Raw genomic sequence first — 23411 nt, forward strand, 5'->3', positions numbered from 1 at the left:
AAGGTATGCTTAACTGTCAGAGGTGAAAGTTTTCAGATGTGACCTTAGAAACGGTATGCCCTCAATGGTAGACATGAAAGTCTACATGGCAGAACATTACACAAATGATGATTAGGGGAGTACTCCCCATATCTTGGCGAAAATTGTCTCATTTGTTGATGCTAGAGTTTGTTGTTTGCAAACTGGTTGCTTCGCTTTCAGTACTACAATTTCAGTAAGTATTCCGTGGCTGTTGGGATGCCTCAAGGCTGTGAAAGGCACCAAGTGAGCCCAGCACTGACCTGGGTTCAGCCTGCAGCTGACCTCCATTGCAGGATACCATTCTCCATTCTCGCAGGTCAGGTACTTGTAGTCTCCCTTCAGTGTGTAGCCCTCGTCGCAGAAATACTCGATGACTGTGCTGGGTACAAAGCTGGCACATGGTGAGGGGTGGCACGCAAAGCCGCCATTTTCCGGTTGCAATGGCTGCCGGCAGACTGTTGAGAATAAAAATGAGCAGCAATTAGTTAACACAGGAAATGGGTGGAGTTACTAACCACTCTTTATAATGCAAATGGGTGGGTCAGTGATGGTCTGACAACCCTGCCACCTATATGTTAACCTACACCACATCCCATTCACCCATCACCCCGAGCTTGTTCGTGCCAACCATTCCTGGCCTGACAAAATCTCGATTTTAAAATCCTGCTCCTCGTTTTTCAATTTCCTTCATGGTTACGCCTCCCGATCTCCATGACCTCCTCCACCCCTGCAATCCTCCGAGATCTCTGCGCTCCACCAATTGTGCTCTTGTGTAACTCTGAATTTAAATCACTCCATCATTGGCATCCGTGCCTCCAGCTGCCTAAGCTCTGAAATTCTAAACCTCTCCTCCTCTCTAGCTCTCTCTCCTTCGTTACGTCACAACATAAAACCCACCTCTTTGATCAATCCTTTGTTCAAGTAATTCTCCTTCCACACCTAACTCATAATCCTAAATCCTTCTTTGGCACAGTCAATTTTTATTACCTTCCTTTTACATGCAGTTGCTCTGCGACATTTTAATCACATTAATGACTCGATATAAATGTAAATTGTTGTTGAAGACAGGTCATGTGTGCGTAGGAACCAAGTTGTGCATTGGGTTAGATGCTGAACTTTCACCTCAGGAGATCAGCTCAGAATGACCAGTTAAAATTCTGTCCAGCCAGCTGGCTCACATGGTTCAATGGAAGATAAATTTGGATGGACTCAGACACGTTTTTAAATGGATCTGGCCCAATGCACCAAAATATCTACAAATTGTCAGCAGATTGGCGGCTCCACTGAAGCTCACAGGTGTTGGCCACATTGTTGGGGCAGAACAGAGAGAACTTGTCCATGGATCCATCCCAATTTTCTGGGAATAATTGACATGGACACCGAATGCCTGAAATAGAAAGTGTTCCATTTCCCAGGGCTAACATACCCTAATCTTGATGACATGTTGAATGGTGGAGCAGGCTTCAATGGAAGGGCTGAATGGCCTACTCCTGCTCCTATTTTCTATGTTCTATGGCTGACTAAAGCAAAGACAACTAACTGCCCTTTGGCCCGCTCACATTCCAGACCCTCCATGAATCCCTGGCCTATGTGGTCAGTCAATTCAGTGAGGAGGGACATCAAGTTACGTACATGGGAGCAGGAAGTTAAAATGTCACATTAGCACTTTTGAAAGGGGCCTATTGCAGGGTGTCAATACTGTCCTCCTGCTTCTGGAGAGAAAGGAGAGTGAGGGTCCTGTGACTTAATTAGGATCCTGTTTGCCATAGAGGTTGGGACACATTGGAGTTAATGCCATGCTTACATTGAATTATTTTTGTGGGCCTCAGGAGGAACAGAGGGAGTTCTTGTGGAACGCAGTGGGTAGTGTCCCTGCCTCTGAGACAGAAGCTCCGGGTTCAAGTTCCACCCCAGGACTTGATGGCCAAGGAAGGTGTGTTCATAATGTAGTCAAACAGGTTGAGGATCAACCTGAAAATCCTTCCAAACACACCAATGCCTGGCAGTAGGAGCGGGAGAGACTCCTGATCAGCCACGCTTGATGCAGAGCGGTGCCCTCTAGAAGTCCCTGGCAATAGATTAGTGACCTGTTCCTGGAGAAAACCTCGCTACAGGAACAAACAAAAGTCTACATTAGAATCCAGAGAACCCTTACAGTGCAGAAGGAGCCATTCAAGTCTGCACTGACCTTCCGAAAGAGCACCCTACATATGCCCACTCCCTGCCCTATCCCCATAACCCTACACATTGATCATGGCCAATCCACCTAACACGCACATCTTTGGACTATGGGAGGAAACCTACGCAGACACGGGAAGAACATGCAAACTCCACACAGACAGTGACCCGAGGTCGGAATCGAATCCGTGTCTCTGGCGCTGTGAGGAGCAGTGCTAACCATTGTGCTACAATGTGTCCCTAGGTGTAAGAGAAATAACAACTAACAGGAAGAGTCGGAATAAATAATTTGGGCGGCTGCCAACCTGATAACGTCAACGCCCTGCGATCGCAATCTCTCCCCAGTGACTTACTTTGCTGGTGGCGTCCTGGAAAATCTGAAGGCCTCTCATCTAAAGGCATCAGGAGGCTTGTTTGGATCCCTGCCGATTACCTTCAAGATTTTAAATTGAGGCCACGACCTCAAAATTGTCTGAGGTCGACCATTCCCCAATCTGATGCCAAAAACCAGAATGGCCCAGCTGACTAGTCGGATAGTTGTGAGGGCTGTGGGGATTAAATGCTCCCAGGGGATTTTGGGCATGAAGGATGACCTTCCTGGTCCCCAACCAGTAAATCCATAGCCCCTTCCCCCCCACCCCATTCCCCACACCATGTGGTGGTGGCCAAGTGCACTAGCATACAATCTGGCAATCACCATTTAAGCATATACATGAATGTGAACTGGGTGAAACATGGTCAGTATCGCAGAATGAGTCACTACCTTGAGGTGAGCAAGTGGAAGGACCAACATGGATGGCAAAATAATAGCCCTAATTTCACCCCCCTGCGAGACCACACCTGACCTTCCTCAGACTGCGAGAGGATCAAATGCACAGTTCCAAACCCTCTCGCTTTAATACTAAGGGTGGGATTTTCTAGTCCCATCCCACAACAATACCCGTCACCGGGAAATTCCAGCCTGTGGCCACTGGACAGCACTCTCGCCTCAAGAATAAGAAGCTTGTGGCTCCAGGGCACGCCCCACCCACACCAGAAACTTGAGCATGTAATCAAGACTCCCAGTGCAGTACTGAGTGTGTACCACACTGGCCATTGATGTCACCGGTCAGACCTGACGTTAACCCAAAGCCCTTTCTGCCCTCACAGGCAGATGTAAAAGATGCCATGGCACATCTCTAAAGAACAGTGAAGGTTTCCTCCACAGTGTCCTGACCAATATTTATCCCTCAGCCAATGTCACAAAACAAGTTATTTGGTCAGCGTCTCATTACTGTTGTGGGAGCTTGTTATGTACAAATCGGCCCCCATGATTCCCTCATTATAACTTCAAAAATTACATCACTGGCTGTAAAATGCTTTTGGAATCCTGAGGTCCTGAAAAGCACGACATGAATGTGAGTTCGATCTTACTGCAGGTAGTAACCAGAAAACGGTTTCCATAGCAACAGCCAAGAGACTCATTCTATTGCTATGTATTATTAAAACAGATTGCCAATGCGGCTGGGTTTCAGCTGAGAAAAAAAAACACACTTTAGCCACAGGCCAATGACATGAAATAACAGTGTCTGTAATTGATTAATACCACAATTAATGCTGTCCTAGTGGGAATGGCCAGAGCAACACATAATGCTGCACTCACTGGCTCTATGTTTACTGTCACACTGTCACTCAATAACCCCTCCCCCAGCACCCTGTGTTACTGACTGTATCTCTATTGATGTTAATCCAGCTCCCTCACACTGTCACTCAGTAACCCCTCCCCCAGCACCCTGTGTTACTGACTGTATCTCTATTGATGTTAATCCAGCTCCCTCACACTGTCACTCAGTAACCCCCCCCCTAGCACCCTGTGTTACTGACTGTATCTCTATTGATGTTAATCCAGCTCCCTCACACTGTCACTCGGTAACCCCTCCCCCAGCACCCTGTGTTACTGACTGTATCTCTACTGATGTTAATCCAGCTCCCTCACACTGTCACTCAGTAACCCCTCCCCCAGTACCCTGTGTTACTGACTGTATCTCTATTGATGCTAATCCAGCTCCCTCACACTGTCACTCAGTAACCCCTCCCCAGCACCCTGTGTTACTGACTGTATCTCTATTGATGTTAATCCGGCTCCCACACACTGTCACTCAGTAACCCCTCCCCCAGCACCCTGTGTGACTGACTGTATCTCTACTGATGTTAATCCAGCTCCCTCACACTGTCACCCAGTAACCCCTCCCCCAGCACCCTGTGTTACTGACTGTATCTCTATTGATGTTAATCCAGCTCCCTCACACTGTCACTCAGTAGCCCCTCCCCCAGCATCCTGTGTTATTGACTGTATCTCTACTGATGTTAATTCAGCTCCCTCACACTGTCACTCAGTAACCCTGCCCCAGCACCCTGTGTTACTGACTGTGTCTCGATTGATGTTAATCCAGCTCCCTCACACGGTCACTCAGTAGCCCCTCCCCCAGCACCCTGTGTTACTGACTGTATCTCTATTGATGTTAATCCAGCTCCCTCACACTGTCACTCAGTAACCCTTCCCTCAGCATCCTGTGTTACTGACTGTATCTCTATTGATGTTAATCCAGCTCCCTCACACTGTCACTCAGTAACCCCTCCCCAGCCACCCGTGTTACTGACTGTGGGCGAAATTCTCCGGATACAGCGCGATGTCCGCCGACTGGCGCCCAAAACGGCGCCAATCAGACGGGCATCGCGCCGCCCCGAAGGTGCGGAATGCTCCGCATCTTTGGGGGCCGAGCCCCAACATTGAGGGGCTAGGCCGCCGCCGGAGGAATTTCCGCCCCGCCAGCTGGCGGAAACGGCCTTTGTTGCCCCGCCAGCTGGCGCGGAAATGACATCCCCAGGCGGCGCATGCGCGGGTGCGTCAGCGGCCGCTGACGGCATTCCTGTGCATGCGCTGTGGAGGGAGTCTCTTCCGCATCCGCCATGGTGGAGACCGTGGCGGAGGCGGAAGGGAAAGAGTGTCCCCACGGCACAGGCCCGCCCGCGGATCGGTGGGCCCCGATCGCGGGCCAGGCAACCGTGGGGGCACCCCCCGGGGCCAGATCGCCCCGCGCCCCCCCCCCAGGAGCCCGCCCACGCCACCTTGTCCCGCCGTTCAAAAGGTGGTTTAATCCACGCCGGCGGGACAAGCAATTTATCGGCGGGACTTCGGCCCATCCGGGCCGGAGAATCCTGCGGGGGGGCCCGCCAACCAGCGCGGCCCGATTCCCACCCCCGCCGAATATCCGGTGCCGGAGACTTCGACAACCGGCGGGGGCGGGATTCACGGCAGCCCCCGGCGATTCTCCAACCCGGCGGGGGGTCGGAGAATGACACCCTGTATCTCTATTGATGTTAATCCAGCTCCCTCACACTGTCACTCAGTAACCCCTCCCCCAGCACCCTGTGTTACTGACTGTACCTCTACTGATGTTAATCCAGCTCCCTCACACTGTCACTCAGTAACCCCACACCCAGCATCCGGTGTTACTGACTGTATCTCTACTGATGTTAATCCAGCTCCCTCACACTGTCACTCAGTAGCCCCTCCCCCAGCACCCTGTGTTACTGACTGTATCTCGACTGATGTTAATCCAGCTCCCTTACACTGTCACTCAGTAACCCCTCCCCAACACCGTGTTACTGACTGTATCTCTACTGATGTTAATCCAGCTCCCTCACACTGTCACTCAGTAGCCCCTCCCCCAGCACCGTGTTATTGACTGTATCTCAACTGATGTTAATCCAGCTCCCTCACACTGTCACTCAGTAACCCCTCCCCCAACACCCTGTGTTACTGACTGTATCTCTATTGATGTTAATCCAGCTCCCTCACACTGTCACTCAGTAACCCCTCCCCCAGCACCCTGTGTTACTGCCTGTATCTCTATTAATGTTAATCCAGCTCCCTCACACTGTCACTCAGTAACTCCTTCCCCAGCACCCAGTGTTACTGACTGTATCTCTACTGATGTTAATCCAGCTCCCTCACACTGTCATTCAGTAACCCCTCCCCCAACACCCTGTGTTACTGACTGTATCTCTATTGATGTTAATCCAGCTCCCCCTCACTATCGCATGCTGCTTCCACAGTTTGGCATGCAAGTGTTGTAGATAGGTGGCACAGTGGTTAGCAGTACTGCCTCACACCAGGGAACTGGGTTCAATGCTGACCTTGGGTGACTGTGTGAAGTTTGCACGTTCTCCCCGTGTCTGCGTGGGTTTCCTCCGGGAGCTCCGGTTTCCTCCCACAGACCAAAGATGTGCAGTTTAGATGGATTGGCTGGGCTAAATTGCCACTTAGGTGTCAAAAGGTTAGTTGGGGATACAACAGGGTGGGACTGGGTTGGGTGCTCTTTCAGAGGATAGGTGCAGACTCATTGGGCTGAATGACCTCCTTCTACTCTGTAGAAATTCTATGATTTACCAAATTGGCATCTTATTTTTAAAAATATTTGGTGCTGTTCCTGACCTGCTCTCCTGCATGGTCTTTTGAACCAGGGTTTCTCCTCAGCTTAATGGCAATAGCAAAGTGTGGGAAATGCCATGAGGTTATAGAATGGGTGGAGGGAGTACAATTCTGCTGTTCCTGATGGCCCGTAGCATCTCATGGATGTAGACTTCTGAACTGTGAGATTTACTCGGAAACATTTAGTAACTTGATCATGCTGCACAACACGAGGGGACGGGGTGCCTTCAGAGTGAGGGCATGGCTTTTGTCTGCAGAGGGACTGTTCAATGGTCACTCCTACTGGTACTATCACAAGGAGATGCATCTGTGACAGGTAGATTGGTGAGGACGAGGTCGAGGTTGGATTTCCCTCTTGTTGGTTCTCTCACTGTCTGCTGCAGGCCCAGCCTGGCAGATATGTCCTTTAGGATTCAGCCAATAGCGGTGACACAGAGCCACTCTGGGCAATAGACATTGAAGCCCCCATCCCTAACCCGGAGTAAGCTGTGCGACCTTAGCACTTCTTCCCAAGTGACATTCAACATGGAGAACGGATTCAGTAAGAGGTTCCCTGGCCCATATTCGACCAGATGCCATGAGATTTCATGGGGTCCATGGTCAATGTTGAAGATTTTCAGGGCAACTCCCTCTCTACTGTATACCACCGTACTACCAACTCTGGTGGGTCACTGTTGATGGGAGGAGTCTGGGGCATTAGCAGAAAGTTATGATTCCACCCAGATCGATGCCAACTTGTCTGACAGGCTTTAGTTTTATAATTTTTCCTTGTGCGTTGACACAACTGAGAGTTTTGTTAGGACACTTCACAGGTTGGTATGGGCCTGGCTGGATAAGGAATGACAGATTTCCTCTCCTGAAGGATATTGGGCCTGGTAGGCTTTTACTGAAAATCTGTAGCTTCATGGTACTTCCTCTTTAATTAACTAAATTTAAATTTCATTGCTTCCATGGCACGGATTGAATTCATGTCTCCCAGCCATAAACCCTGACCTCCCGAGTTACTAATTCAGCAGAACAGTCATGGTGTGGCGTATCCCCATACATTACAACAACCGCCAAATGGCTTTGGAGGGTCTGTCTCCAGTAAAATGCAGTACAAACACTTCCTTTCTTTTTAATGGCAAACAAGCTTGGTGCCAAAAGAGTTAAGAATGGCACTGATACTGTCAGCTTGGACAGCTGCCACATTCCTGTCCAGAACATGACACTGCCCTCAGTGGAATGTCCATTGTTGGAGAGAACAATCAGATCAGATAAACATTAACAATGCACAGTATACAGCCAGGTAGAGAGGGAAAGAAAGACTAAGCGGGGAGAAAGAATGTAAGAGAGTGGGAAAGAGAAAGAAAGAGATAGAGCACAAGACAGATGCAGACATATAAAGCACGACGAAAAGAGGCCACACACACTCACTCGTCCATAGATACTCACAAACAGATGGGGACAAGACAGATCACAGAAACAGCACAAGACAGATACACACACACTCAAATGAGAGATCAGGAGACATGAATGAGATGGAGAAAGAGACAGACAGAAACGAGAGAGAGAGAACGAGACAAAGGGAGAGCAAGACCGGAAATGCGCAGCGAGAGCATGGCAAAGAGTGAAAGAGAAGGAGATGGGGATGAAAGAGGGAGTACCTGACTCAGAACGGGCATAACATTTTCCAGCCAATTTTGAGTGTTGATAGTCACTGCTGTGTTGCAGGAAACAAAGCAGTCAATTGTGCACAGTAGGATCCAATGAACCGTAATATCAGATCATGTTTATGGGTGACGTTGGTTGGACAGGACACCAAGAAGGCCTTTCTCTTTTTTTTAAAAAAAGCAATGGATCTTGTACATCCACCAGGTTTGGTGAGGAATCTCATTTTAATATCTTACCTAAAAGACAAGGCACCTCAGACCATACAGCACTGCCTCAGGGCCTTGAGCACACAACCTTCTTACTTAGACAGCACAGCCCTCCAATGTAATAGGAACCACACACACACACAACACACACCACACACTCTCTCTGCCAGAAGAACAAGGCACTGCCACACAAATGGAATACGAGTTTAATTTTGTGACTTGCCAAATATACAAAAGATTTTGTCCGAACATACCGGGATGGCTCGATTACTGTACCATGGAAGATTAATCAGCCCTTTGTACTGACTGCACAAGAGAATATGATCACTTACACTGTTTAACCCAAATTCTATTTTCCCCAGTGAAATAAACAGAATAAAGTGACTCCAGTAATCAAAGATCCTAGCTGCAGGTAAATGAGACACACGTTTCTGCACAGACTCGAGCGAGAAGGGAAAGGTTATCTGTGAGTAGAGGTAGAAGCTCTGAGGAAAGTAAACACTGCCCTCTGATTAAATGGAAACCCTGGAACAAGTGCCTGGGAGTCAGAATCCACCCTGTAAAAGCTCAACGGGGAATAAAAAAACTCTCAGCTTCCCATCCCCTATTCCAAGACTTAAAGGGGCAACACATACTCAGCAAATGAATGAATCTGCAAAGTAATGAATCTGTCACTGATGGAGCAGTACAAGCAGAGACGCAGTCCTTTTATTTTTGATTAAACCAAATAAACAAAATTAAATAAACGGAGGGAAAATTAAAAGGGGCAGCCCCTTAAAGGGATACCGCCTTAAACAAAAACAAATTACAAATGAAACTTAAAACATCAAACTAAAATGTGGTTAAAAGGGTCACTAAGACACCTAGTCCCTGCAGTGCCAGTGGGCACAGAAGGCCTCAGTGGTACCCATGGACACCACATGCTCCCTCTCCAGGGACACTCAGCCGCGTATGTAACCGCGGTAGAGGGGCAGGTAGTCAAGCCAGACAACCCCCTCGGTTGCTCACTGCCTGGAGCTGTATATGGCAAGTTTGGCTAGGCCCAGGAGCAGATTCAGAGATTTAGTCCAATTTGCCCAGTCATGGAAATTTGCATAACAGCAGGAACAACAACAAATTGCATTTATATAGCACACTGAACCCAATAGAACTGTCTCAAGGTGCTCCACAGTATTTAGATAAAATTCAACACCAAGCCACAAAGGAGATGTTAGAATGGGTGGCCACAGCTTATTCCCACAAGCCAGAGAGCAGCTCTGAGATTGGGTTTCGGGCTAAATTCAGGAAACTCGGTGCTGAGAGGAAGTCTCCCGCAGACCTTTACAGCAACTTGCTCTGTGACTCATATCGCTTGAGCAGGCAGACTAGGCCTGACCAAAACTAATGCTTCACCCAGTTTGCTTTCTGTGCCAGATCGGCTGATGCACGTTCCTGCAAAAACACCAGTGACTGCACTTCAAAGCAATTTGTTTGCACTTCGAGACATCCCAACAAAATTAAAGGCACAAAATAAATGCACGGATCACTTCTCTATCTCTGCCTGAGAATCTTGGCTGTGATGGATGGTTTACTTTCTGAATCAGCTCCGCTTCATTCTCAAGAGCAGTTTGAAACACAAGGATAGGAGGAGGCCATTCAGCCCCTTGGATCTATTCCAACATTCAGTCAGATCAAGGCTGGATTGTACCTCAACTCTTCCTGCCTGCCTTGGCTCCATAACCCTCAATTCTCTTGCCGAATAAAAATCTATCAATCTCGATCCTGAAATTTAACTGACATAGCCTCAAAAACCATTCAGGGAGAAGGTTCCAGATTTGGTGGGTGGGGGGGGGGTATCAAATCGAGGATCGTAGAATCAGCCAAGTCCATTCATTTACTGCAAGTCCTGTTTCCTGACATCACGCCTGAACAAACTTTAAGGTTATGCTCCCTTGTTCTGGCTCCTGCACTGCAACAATATCAAATCCTTTGATTACATTTTAACATCTCAATTATCATAGGTTCCGTACAGTGCAGAAGGAGGCCTTTAAGTAATAAAAGATTAAAAGAATACACATCTAGTCCAGGCAACTTGACAATAATTTAACCCTTTAGGCCCCCAAAAAACATTCTGGTGATCTGCACCTCACCATCTCCAAGGTGACTATGAAACCAAGGTGTGGTGCCCAAATGGCATACACTGAAAGTGCTCCCTTCAGAGCTCTGTACATCTGGAACACAACATCCGCCCTCCAATAAACGCGAACATTCCATTAATCTTTTATATTGTATTCCTGGCCATTAGAGTCACAGAATGGGTACAGCACAGTAGGAGGCCATTCAGCCCACTGTGTCTGCACCGACTCTCCAAAAGGAGCACCTTACCTAGGCCCACTCCCCTGCCCTATCACTGTAACCCCACCTAACCCGCATATCTTTGGACTGTGGGAGGAAACCGGAGTACCCGGAGGAAACCCAAGCAGACACGGGGAGAACGTGCAAACTCCACACAGTCACCCTAGGTCAGAATCAAACCCGGGTCCCTGGCGCTGTGAGGCAGCGGTGCTAACCACTGTGCCGCCCATGCTTAGCACCATTCTCCTCTCCCTTCCCCATAACCCTGCACATTCTTCCTTTCCAGATCACAGCCCAGTTCCCTCTGAATGCCTCGATTCAATCTGCCTCCACCACACTCTCGGGCAGTGCATTCCAGATTTTAACTGCTTGCATCTATCAAGTCAGGATAAGTCCGAGATAGATCTATATATGTGGAGACACATGCACCTGGAATCTTAAATCTCCCGGCTCCTCTGCAGTTCCTTATATTGACAAATACTCTGCTTTATCTTGGATCCAAAGTGTATGACCTCACACTTTCCGACACAGAACTCCAGCTGTCACAGATGAACTTCATCACTAGTGATTCTATACAAATTCTCTATTTTCCCTTCCTTGATTTTGCCATCGATCCTCACAACATGCAGCAGGGGAAACCTACACACAGGAATGGATGCATTTGAATCTGAAATTCTGTCATTAATCTTTTCGATCATGTAGCTTTATTAGAGGGCGTTATTCACAGCTGTGAATTCTGGGATAGTCTCACTTCCATACTGATTACATTTCACAAGCGTTCTGTCCAAAGGCAGGTTCTTGGCTCATTGCTGATGCTTCAAACAAAGACGCTTTCCTTGGGATTTCTTTTGGAGGTCAGTGGTGGTTTGGCATTGCCTGCCACTGTCAGGGGATAAGGGCGAGAAGGCAGCCCTTAATAATAACGATTATTATTATTATACACTTCAGAACTACAGTGGGATTATGAAACCCTATACAGGATTTACATTGCTAAACTTTCGCCAAGTTCAAGACCTTCTCAGTGTATCACAAGCCCTTAAAAAAGAGAGTAAGGAAGCTCACCATTCAGGACAACGTGTTCCACTTGTTCAGCAGCCCAACTCCCACCTTAACTCTCTACCTCCTCCATCTCCGGCCTACTCTGTGTACCACCTACAAAATACAATGCCACAACTTGCCGAGGCTCCTTCAACAGCATGTCCTCTACCCGCAAATTCCACCACCTAAAAGGACAAGGGGATAAGCACAAAAGAACACCAGTACCTCCCAAGTCACATACCGTCCTGCCTTGGAACTATATAATGTTTCTTCACTGACCTTGAGTCACATACTTTGTTTTTAAATCTCTCAGTGGCTTTTATCTCTGGAATCTCCTGCAGCCCCACAACCCTCCCAGATATCTGTGCCTGCTCCAATTCTGGAAGTTTGAGTTTTCCTGATTTTAAATCCGTCCACCATGGTGGTCGTGCCTTCTGCTGCTGAGGTCCCAAGCTCCAGAATTCCCTCTAGACACTGCTCCACATCGCTTTCCTTCACACACTCCTTCAAATCTCACCAAGCATTTGGTCATCTGATCGGATAGGTCCTTATATGGCAACATTTTGGTTTATAACTCTCCTATGAAGTACGTGGGGATGTTGCATTAAATTAAAAGTGCTATTTAAATACAGGTTTTGGCACTGGGTCAAAATCCTGGAATTCCCTCCCTAACAGCACTGTGGGTGTACCTGCATCACACGGGCTGCAGTGGTTCAGGAAAAAGGCTGTCCACCTCCTTCTCGAGGGCAATTAGGGATGGGCAATAAATGCTGACGTAGCCAGCAAAGTCCACATCTCGTAAAAATGAATTTCAAAAACATTAAAAGCACAGCTCCAAGGTTACACAACGAAGAATTGCGACAGTGGTCCATGCAATCAAGAGGCAGATGGAGCAGTACAGTCTCATTAAATAATAAATGAATCACTGGGGAAGGGCTGTATCTGCCCGCAGTCTATCAATTATTAATTAAGTTGCAATGAATTGAAACCAAACTGCGGTCACAGTTCACTGTCCCATCTGTACAGCTTTAGGCATGGATAGTGGCCCTCTTCCCTACAAGTCATGGAGGGCATGGGTCAAATCTCACTCCAGAGACTGGAGAGCGTAACACCGGCTGAAAGTTCAGTGCTGTACTGCAACCCGGAGTGTTCCACATAGATTCCTTCAAAAGGAGAAACTTGAGAGTAATCAGGTATGAACTGCTGTTCAAAATCTTTTTAACGGTAGAGCACAGCAAAAGAAAAAGGCTACTCAAACACACAAAAAGAATTAAAGGGAGTGGATACTGATGGAGTGCTGCACTGTCGGGGGTGACGTCAGAGACACTGCTCTCGAAAGGCTGGGGTAAAAGATCCCACAGTACAATTCAAAGATGATGTGGGGATTTCTCCCTGGTATCCTGGCCAGCACTTACCCCTCTTATCAACTTTGCAAAAATGATCTAGTGGTGCTGTTTGTGGGATCAAACTGTGCACAAATTGTGGCTGCTGCATTTCCTATCCTACAGCAGTGACTACGCTTCAAAAGATACTTAATTCTGCCAAAAATGTCCTGATGGAAACATAGGAAATAGGCGCAGGAGTCGGCCATCTGGCACGTTGGACCTGCTCCCAAATTCAAACAGACCATGGCCGAATATCCACATCAACGCCATTTTCTCCCGCACTATCCCCATATCCCTAGCCGGCATTAGTCTCTAGAAATCTACTGATTTTGGTCTTGAACGGGCTCAATGATCAAGCCACAGCCCTCTGGGGTGGAGAATGCTAAAGGTTCACCGCCTTCAGAGTGAAGATATTCCTCTGTCTCCCATGGCCTGACCCTTATTCCGATGCTGTGAAAGAAGCTGCACAAATTCAAGAACATTTCCCCAGCACAGTGCAAAAGGATCTCATTACTGCTCCTTTGGCTTCAGCCTCTTTTACACCGAAACGCAAACTTATTTCAAATGAGCCCCACCTCTGGAGCAGAGAGCCCAGTTGCGTAGTGAAGCCCTGAGAGTGTCAGCTATGGCCACCTCAGGCCAAGTGAACCACTGCGTTCTCTGGCTGATTTAAATAGCTCACAGCGGCCAAGCTGAACTAACAAGCGACATCCGAAAGACCTCTGACCTCTGACCTTCAACCTCTGACATCCTATGTTCCATTCTCCTGGCAACTGTCGGCAGTATTTACTGGAAGGACTAGGAAGTGCAAACTGAGCTGGGAACACCAGGTGTGAGAGGATTATGGTTTGGGATAGAGGCCGGGTGTAAGGAGCAGGAAATAGGAACAGGGCTTAAATTCTGATGTTTTATTCAACAGCTGGTGTCGTCCCATAAACCTTACTGAATGCATTGGAATAGTTTTTAAAAATATGTATTTTAATTAAAGTTACAGGGTCATTAAAAAAAAAATTATTATTCATTTATATTTTCCCCCCAAAACAAATTTCTATATGGACGATAAAATGAAATTTTACATACACATGGGCACAATGTGTAAAACACAACAGGGGAAAATACCAACGGACTTTAAAAACCAGGCTATGGGCATTTAAGTTTTAGAAACTTCTAGAATGAGTGCGCAACTCACAATTGGACAGATGTCACTCCCAATCTGGGTCACAGTTATGGCCAATCTACTTTACAGCCAGGTTACAGTAAAGCCGGAACTGTCCGGAATGTTGCCAATCAAGAGATAAAGGGAAGAAAACTCAATTACTGAACATCAGCCCACATCTTGAAAGCACGAGAGGGAAAGAGTTTTCGGAATATGACAATCCTGTCGCCACAGTAACAGACACTTCTCTCACAGACGGAGAGTCAAAGATGTGTTGTATACTGTCACACACCAGAGGCCCTGCTTTGTGTGGTCTTTAGAAAAGGAAGCTGTTTCGGAGAAAAAAGGGAGAGGTAGATTTGTACTTGTCGTCTCCGGGGCTTTGGGACAGGGTGAAAGGTGAGATTATGAAGTTTCATTCCCAATTTCGGTTGCGTCAATTAGCCAAGGCCTACGTGGGAGCAACAAAAAAAAGCTTCACAGACATATCCTGCCAGCAGCAGCTGCTGCAGGCCCAAGGTACAGCCGGGTTCGCTCCTGCCCACTCTCGACACACACATCCTTCACAGAGAGACCAAAGTAATCAGCAGCTGGTGCCGAAGCCACGCTTGCAGCTCAGCTTTGTAACACATCCCACCTCGGTGGCTTGCCTCAGGGACAGATGGGCCCTCCCAGCAAGGCGTAGGCCCAGGCAGCCGGTGAACTAAACAGCTGTGCCTTATACACGCCTGCCGTCTGCCCAGTCACAACCTGGGCTGGGGGGTGGTGCAGGCCGAGGAGGACAACATCAACCCATGACCGCTACTGCGAATAAGGTGCCCCAGAGCATCGAGGGGGAACCGCGCTGTCGGAGGTGCAGTCTTACGGACGAGACCTCAAACTGAGGTGTATATGAAAGACCCCAGACAATAGGTTTGAAGAAGAGCTGGTCAGTTCTCCATGGTGCTCAATATTTATCCTTCTACCAACATCAATAAAACTGTATGATTCAGTCATTGCCACATTTCCGTGAGTGGCAATCTTGCTGTGCACATTTCCTGCATTACACCAGTAGCTACACTTCAAAAAGCAATTAATTGGCTGGAAAGGGCTTTAGGATGTTCTAAGATCATGAAAGGTGCTATAGAAATGCAAGCTTTGTTTTTCTTGAGAGGCAATAAACTTTCATATTTCATCTGAGAGGGGAGGGGAAGTGTTATAGCCCCAATGTAGGTATCTGGAGCAGGACTATACGATTTCCCGTGACCACCCCAGAATATGAACCTCCCCTTTAAGACAGGCAGGCCTGCCCCTTTAAGGGGATGGGGTTTTCCCCTTTACAAGCAGAGCTTCAATTATATAAAAAGCCCCAGCCCAGCTACAGGTAAGGGAAGGAGACCCTGAGGGGAGGGTTGTAACTGTATCGAAATAAAACTTGTTCTGTAATTTCTATTTTCATCTAAGCGTTCAGCCTACCGCGGATTCAACACTGGCGACGAGGATTCAGTGGAGCTGCCATCAACACTGGTTGCTACACGCCCGGCTCATCTAGTCTAGGCTTCAGCAGGCCCCACTACTAACCACCAAAATGCAACTCATAGGAAAGCTGGAATCTATTGATGCAGGTACAGATGAATCGGGGCAATATGTTGAACACATGGACTACTTCTTTCGAACGAATGTGATTACTGGAGATGCACAAAAAAAACACTGCTATTACTGACGACTTACGGAGGACCCACCTACAGTGTGGTAAAGAGCATGACACACCCGGACGCCCCAGATTCCCCGTCGTTCGCCGCCCTGGTGACCCTGATGGGGGAGCATTTCGACTCGAAACCACCGCTCATTGCACGCCATTTCCAGCTCCACACAGCTGCTCAGGCCCAAGACACATCGGTAAGTGACTTCCTGGCCCATCTCCGAAATCTGGCTGAGACGTGCGAATTCGGAGTGACGTGGAATGAGACACTCGGGGACCGTTTGGGTGTGGACTCCGCTCTGTGGCTACGCAATGGAAATTACTAGCAGAGCCCCACCTGGACCTGCAACATGCAGTGGCAATAGCTAACTCCAGAGAAAGTGCTGAACAAGGGGTCCAGAACTCCAGGGACTGAGAGTGCTAGTCTGGGACACAATCACAAGCACCTATCACACTCGGCTAGACCAGAGGGGGCTGGTCCCCGACAACGGGACACCCACCGGAGGAACACGGGTCGCAGTAATAGAGGCCAGGGACACCGCCGGACGTTCTCCCCAGACCAAGAGTAACAGGTCTCCACATACATCATCCTCCCCCCCCCCCCCCGCGCCGTGACAGATGCGGACAGAACCTACCAGCAGTTACACTGCGCCAAGCGTAGCGCCAATCTGGATCTCCCTGTGGATTAATGGACACCCAATCTTCATGGAACTCGACACTGGGGCAGCAGTGTCTGTAGTCAGTCGCCGTACGTTCCACCGCATTTGGTCTGGCCGTGTCGGACACCAATGCGAGGCTGGCCACTTATGTCATAGAATTTACAGTGCAGAAGGAGGCTATTTGGCCCATCGAGTCCGCACTGGCTCTTGGAAAGAGCACCCTACCCAAGGTCAACACCTCCACCCTACCCCCATAACCCAGTAACCCCACCCAACACTAAGGACAATTTTGGACACGAAGGGCAATTTATCATGGCCAATCCACCTAACCTGCACATCTTTGGACTGTGGGAGGAAACCGGAGCACCCGGAGGAAACCCACGCACACACGGGGAGGATGTGCAGACTCCGCACAGACAGTGACCCAAGCCGGAATTGAACCTGGGACCCTGGAGCTGTGAAGCAACTGTGCTATCCACAATGCTACCGTGCTGCCCTTATACGGGGGAACCGCTGGCAATAGCTGGCACTTCAATGGTTCCGGTTGAGTATGGTCAACAGTCTGCAAACCTTCCTCTGGTGGTGGGCTAGGGGAGTGGTCTGAGCTTGTTGAGGCGTGACTGGCTACGCCACTTGCGGTTAGATTGGCAGCTGGTGTGCCGCATGCACCCGTATGGCCTTGAGGGAGTTCTATCAAGGTTTCCATCGGTATTCCAGGATGGCTTGGGCATCATAAAAAGGGGCTGTGGCCCGAATAAATGTGGATCCCATGGTTCGATGTGCCCGGCCTGTCCCTTATGCCCTATGACCTAAGTTGGACCGGATGGAGAACTTGGGCATCATCCGCCCAGAACAGTTCTCCAACTAGGCAGCGCTAGTCGCCCCGGTCAGGAAACCGGATGGAACAGTACACTTGTGTGGTGACTATAGAATGACGGTCAACTGTGTGTCTCGACTGGACCGTTACCCGGTTCCCCGGATTGAGGATCTTTACGCGAAGCTCAGCAGAGGGCGCACATTTACGAAACTCGACACGAGTTATCTCCAGTTGGTTCTGGCCCCCCGAGTTCAGACGGTTTGTTACTGTGAACATGCACGGGGAGCTATATGAATGCACCCGCCTACCCTTTGGGGTTTCCTCGCACATGCAATATTCCAGCGAGTAATGGAGAACCTGTGAAGCCTGCCCTGCATGGCGGTCCATCTCGATGATGTTCTGATCACGAATTTGTCCGACCAGGAACACCGACAAAACCTGGCTGAGGTGCTGGAGCATTTTGAGGATGCCGGCGTCCGCTTCTGGCGGGAGAAAGTGTATTCAATGCCGCTGAAGTAACATACCTCGGCTACCACGTAGACCGCCATGGCTCGCACGCAGTGGAAGAGAAGGTACAAGTAATTCGGTAGGTTGCTGGACCAGGTGGCCCAATGTTTCCGTCCGCATCCAGCAATGGACATTGCTGCTCACAGCATATGACTGTGTTGGAACAGCACTCCTGGACCAAGATTCCCCACACTGACGCATGTCCCTGCTGACATGGCCACCTACACCATTGACAGCCGGCAACGTCATTGCTGCCCTCCATTTTATGGACTCACTACTGGTCACGGCATCTCGCATCCGAGGGTGGACTCAGACTGACCCTCAGCTATCCCGCGACCGTCCCATAGTGCAGTATAGGACTTAGAACAGGGCTGTACCGCAGGACCTAAAGGCCTACGGATGGCGTGCTCCTATGGGGGATGCATGTGGTGGTCCCAGACGTTAAAGCGGCCTGCTCCTGAAAGACCTCCACAATAGTCACCCTGGTGTATCCAAAATGAAAATGTTAGCTCGGAATTATGTTTGGTGGCCCAGCATCGATGCGGACATTGAGCGGACGGCCCAGCGCTGCGTCCAGTGTCAGGCACACCAGAGGTTGCCTCCTGCAGCCCCCTCCACCCATGGGAATGGCCAGGTTGTCCAAGGTCTTACCTCCATGTAGACATTGTGGGCCCCTTTTAGGGCGTAATGTTCCTCATCCTCGTCCATGCCCACTTCAAGTGGATTGAGGTTCTCAAGGTACAGCCGATGGTGGCCTGGACCACCAAAGAGCAACTATGGCACATTTCCAGCACACACGGCATACCCAAGGTGCTCGTAACGGACAATGGTGCGGCGTTTACGAGTGCGGAATTTGTGGTATTCATGTTTGCCAATGGGATCCGTCATGTGAGGACTGCCCCATGCCACCCAGCTTCAAATGGGTTGGCCGAGTGGGCCGTGCAAACCTTTAAGCTCGGCATGAGAAAACAAACATCGGGATCCTAGGAGACCCGCTTAGCGAGGTTCTTATTCTGCGACCAGACAAGCCCGCATGCCACGATGGGAATCGCGCCAGGCGAGATGTTGATGGGTCGCCATTTCAGCACCCAATTGGATATTGGCGGAAAGGTCCATCGCGCTCAGGACCGGACCAAGGCAGACATAGGTCACCACAGGCCACCGCCCAGGTTCGCAACAAGAGATGTAGTACATGTCCAGAACTTCAGCTGAGGGGCCGCTTGGATCCAGGTGTCGTGTTAGCAAAAACAGATCCAGCTTCTTATCAAATGTAGGCACAGGGCCGCAAGTCTAATCGCCACGTGGATCATCTCCGAAGCCGCATGCAGAATACGCCCGCCTTACCAGCCATTGATTCCGACGTCTCGTCTTCACCGCTGCCCCGGCCACCCCTGTTGGCACCAACGCTCCCAGCTCCACTGGTTGGAGAGGATTCAGCGGTGATTTCTGAAGACACAGATGCCGGACAACAAATCACTTAGCTCCAATTCGGAAACCAAGATCGACATTCTGCCACTGCTGGAGGGGCCCGTGCCGTGGGTGCCATGGCCACGCCAGTATTACCGCCACCGCCCAGATGCTTGTCAAGTAAACGCCACTCCCCGGTCCGATATACACCTCCTGAAGCCGCGAGGTTGGTGCCTGCACGCCATACACAGGCAAAACAGTCAAAAGGCCCAAACGCACTTGCGCATAGAGGCCTTCCCCTTTAAGGGGGCAGGATTTTCCCCTTTACCGGCAGAGCCTCAGTTGTATAAAAAACCCGGCCTAGGTACAGGTCAGGGAAGGAGACCCTGAGGGGAGTGTTGTAATTGTATCGAAATAAACCTTGTTCTGTAATTTCTACTTTTATTTATGTGTTCTGCCTACCGCGGATTGAACAGGATGTATAGTATGTTGACGTCACATTATCCGCAATAGAAAAAGGGAAAACAACAGACAGTAGAAACCACGGGCAGCGACAGGGGCACTGCGGTGGGAACCCTGCATTGTGATCATGCCTACAGGTAGGGAAAGTGAGAAAATGAAATAAAGAAAGAGAGACAAAAGGAGAGCAAGCGAGAGAAGGGTGTGAATGTCTTTAGGGTGTACTCTGCCAAACAGGCCTTTGACTTCTCAGAAACAACCTGTCCCGAGCTGGAGTGTCTGTGGGACCCACTGCATTATAAACAGCAAGAGGAAATTTTGACCTCGTCACACTCACTGTCCACACACTCACATGTGTGTCCCCAGACACTGGGTTCCCCCACTCCTCGGCACAGACAGACAGATGAGCTCATTTCCTGAGGATCCAGCTGTCTCTTTCCTAATGGAAACAAGGTTACATTAAGGCTGGTTCTCACAAGGACTTATAAGAATATGGCCTGGGTAAGGAACAACTTTCCACGATGGGAGCCACCGCACGCCTCACTGTTCTATCATCCCTCAGGACATCCCATAACACTTTGCACAATGAAGTACTTTTGAAGTGTAGTCATTGTTCTAAATGCAGCAGCCAATTCTGCACATCGCAGGCAACCGCAGACAGCAATGGGATAATAATCATACGATCTGTTTCAATGATGATGTTGGTTGAGGGGTAAATGTTGTCCAGGACACCAGAGAGATCTCGCCTGCTATACTTCAAAATGGCAATGTGGGAATTGTGTGTTCACCTGGCAAAATCCATTTACTGTTTCCTCACCAATCCCTTGTCTTCTGGTAATATTCAATCCCAAATGTGTTTTGTCCGATAGATTAAGTTTAAATCCCCCCCCTCAAATTTTTATTGGGTCGGTAGTGGGGGAGGGGACACAAAAGGAAAAGCTGCACAGGACTGACAAGGTCTAATTAATCCATCGCCTTTTTAATGTTTCCTATCTCCACTCCCCTGCCTCCTGGAGGCCTTAAACACTCACTGGTCTCGGGTTTCGGGAGCTGTTTGACCACAGGAGCCCTCACGACTGTGCTCAATTCCCTCATTCATCCCCGATCCATCGCCAGCCCCAGGCCGTAAGAAAGCAGCGAGAAGCCGAGACAGATGCGTTCTGCCGTCCCCACCCCAGGAGCGCCTCAACTAGGTCCAAGCACAGAGCAGCAGCTGGGGAGACGGTGGCATTGTGGTAATGTCACTGGACCAAGAATTCAGAGGCCCAGGCTAAAGCTCTGGGGACATGGACTCAAACCCCACCTTGGGCAATTGCTGGAGTTCAAAACGAAGTCTGGAATTTAAAGCTAGTGTCGGTGAGCATAAAACTATTGATTCTCATTAAAAAGCCCCACCTGGTCCATGAATGTCCTTTAGGGAAGTGCACTTTGAACTGCCCCTCGGAAATGGTCCAGCAAGCCCCCCCAGTTCCCAAGGTAATTAGAGATTGACAGTAAATGCTGGCCTGATCACTGACGCCCACAACACAGCCCAGGTATCAGTTACACAGCAGTTAAGTCTGCTTTCTCTGTTCCTGGCATGTCTCCCACCACCTCCCCCAACCCCCGGCTTCGTATCCTGGCCCTGAGATTCTAGAAACATTTTCCTTCGGAAACCTGTTCGGAATGCATCCTTTTCTGGTAACCAGTTGTGCAATTCAGTTGCTGCCTGTGTAAGCATTTGCCCTGCGCACTTCCCCTTTTATTTATGACTTCTGTGAAAAGTTCCAAGATGTGGGCTGCTCATTCTGGAGAGGATATTTTAACTTCAGCACTGCCCTGTCACTGGCTGGAGGGCTTGCTTCAAACAACACAACAGAGCCATTGGAAAATCAGAAGTGTGGAACAGGGAGCCAAAGAGAACATGTGTGTGTGAGAGAGAGAGAAAAACAAAGAAAAAAAAAATCAGACAGAATTAAGGGGCAAACAAAAATGAGAAAGAAAGACCGACAGAGAGAGACACACACACAGACACACATGACTGCGCGCACACACACGCAGAAGCGAAAAAGATCAAGACGGTGAGGCCGAGGCAGAAACTGTGTAAGTCAGAAAGAGATGAGTGAGAGAGACTAAAGGGCACTGAGTCAGAGAGAGAGAGAGCAAGAGTGAAACAGGACATATGAGATGGAGGATTTGTGCCACATCAGAGATGATATCTATTGAAACATGTTCAGTCCTGACTGGAATCTGCTTTTGTATCAGTGTGAAATTATTTAACTCCGCACATTTGTTTCACCCTCAAAAAAAAGTCACACCACAACTTCAATCTACACACAAGAATCTTGGCATTCAGCATGATATCCCAGTCAATCCCCTGTTACTCAGAGAGCACGCAGCTCCTCTCACGCCATACAAAAAAGGCAGCAATACGGAGCCACGACCACAGCCAATTGAGGTTTGTGCTCTCTAATACCACCAACCACAAGACCCTCAGACAATGGATCATATCATGGCCTTAACTTAACAACTGGACAGGGAGTGGAGGTGGTTGGGGGGGGGGATGTGGAGGGAGTGGGTTGGAAAATGTCTCCACATCCTTCATAGTCAATCAGCTCGTTGACTTTCATCGCGGATGCTTGCGTGAGCCAAAACCAACCGATTGGGTGAGTCATGTGGCAATGTAACCAATATTTCACCCGGTAGAAAGGAGGAGGGGGAAATGGAACACAAATAAAAGTTTAGTCAAATGAACTCAGCAAAAGGTCCAGCTTAACCACGGGACATCTGAGCAAACTGAAGTTGAATTTGATTTATTGTCACGTGTGCCGATTTACAGTGAAAGTATTGTTCCGCGTACAGTCCAGGCAGATAATTTCATACATGAAAAAACATAGGACATGCATAAATACACAATGTAAATTCATAGACACAGGCATTGGGTGAGCATACAGAGTGTAGTATTACTCAGTAGAGAAGACTGTAACAATATGTATGTTGTAAGGAATACAAAGGGTTAACAATTTTATGTTAATACATCTTGCCACCATATGGAGATAAGGAGCAATGATATGAAATGAAATGAAAATCGCTTATTGTCACGAGTAGGCTTCAATGAAGTTACTGTGAAAAGCCCCTAGTCGCCACATTCCGGCGCCTGTTCGGGGAGGCTGGTACGGGAATTGAACCGTGCTGCTGGCCTGCCTTGGTCTGCTTTAAAAGCCAGCGATTTAGCCCAGTGTGCTAATATCATGTGACTTCTGTGATTCTGGCATGAGGCACGAGATAGATTAGTTGCATAGTGTAGAGTTCTGCAGTTGAGATAGCACAGTTTACTTTCGTAACCTTGTACTTTAGGAATATGTAATAATCTTATTTCGTAGTGTTAATAAATTAGTTTTGTTAGTTAACAAAGCTTGTTGTTCGTTGTTCAACACTACGCAACCAAACCATCCAG

At 48.7% G+C, this 23411-nt stretch overlaps 1 protein-coding gene across 1 annotated transcript in view; it reads right to left on the reverse strand.

Moving 5' to 3' along the window:
• Positions 1-23411, reverse strand: part of LOC140397332 (sushi domain-containing protein 6-like) — a 61040-nt gene that overhangs the window by 13696 nt on the left and 23933 nt on the right. The window contains exon 3 of the mRNA XM_072486147.1: positions 282-476. Coding sequence (XP_072342248.1) covers positions 282-476 — 195 coding nt within the window. The remainder of the gene's footprint in view (positions 1-281; positions 477-23411) is intronic.

The sequence above is a fragment of the Scyliorhinus torazame genome, chromosome 2 (genome assembly GCF_047496885.1).
Source record: "Scyliorhinus torazame isolate Kashiwa2021f chromosome 2, sScyTor2.1, whole genome shotgun sequence".
Classification (NCBI taxonomy): Eukaryota; Metazoa; Chordata; class Chondrichthyes; order Carcharhiniformes; family Scyliorhinidae; genus Scyliorhinus; species Scyliorhinus torazame.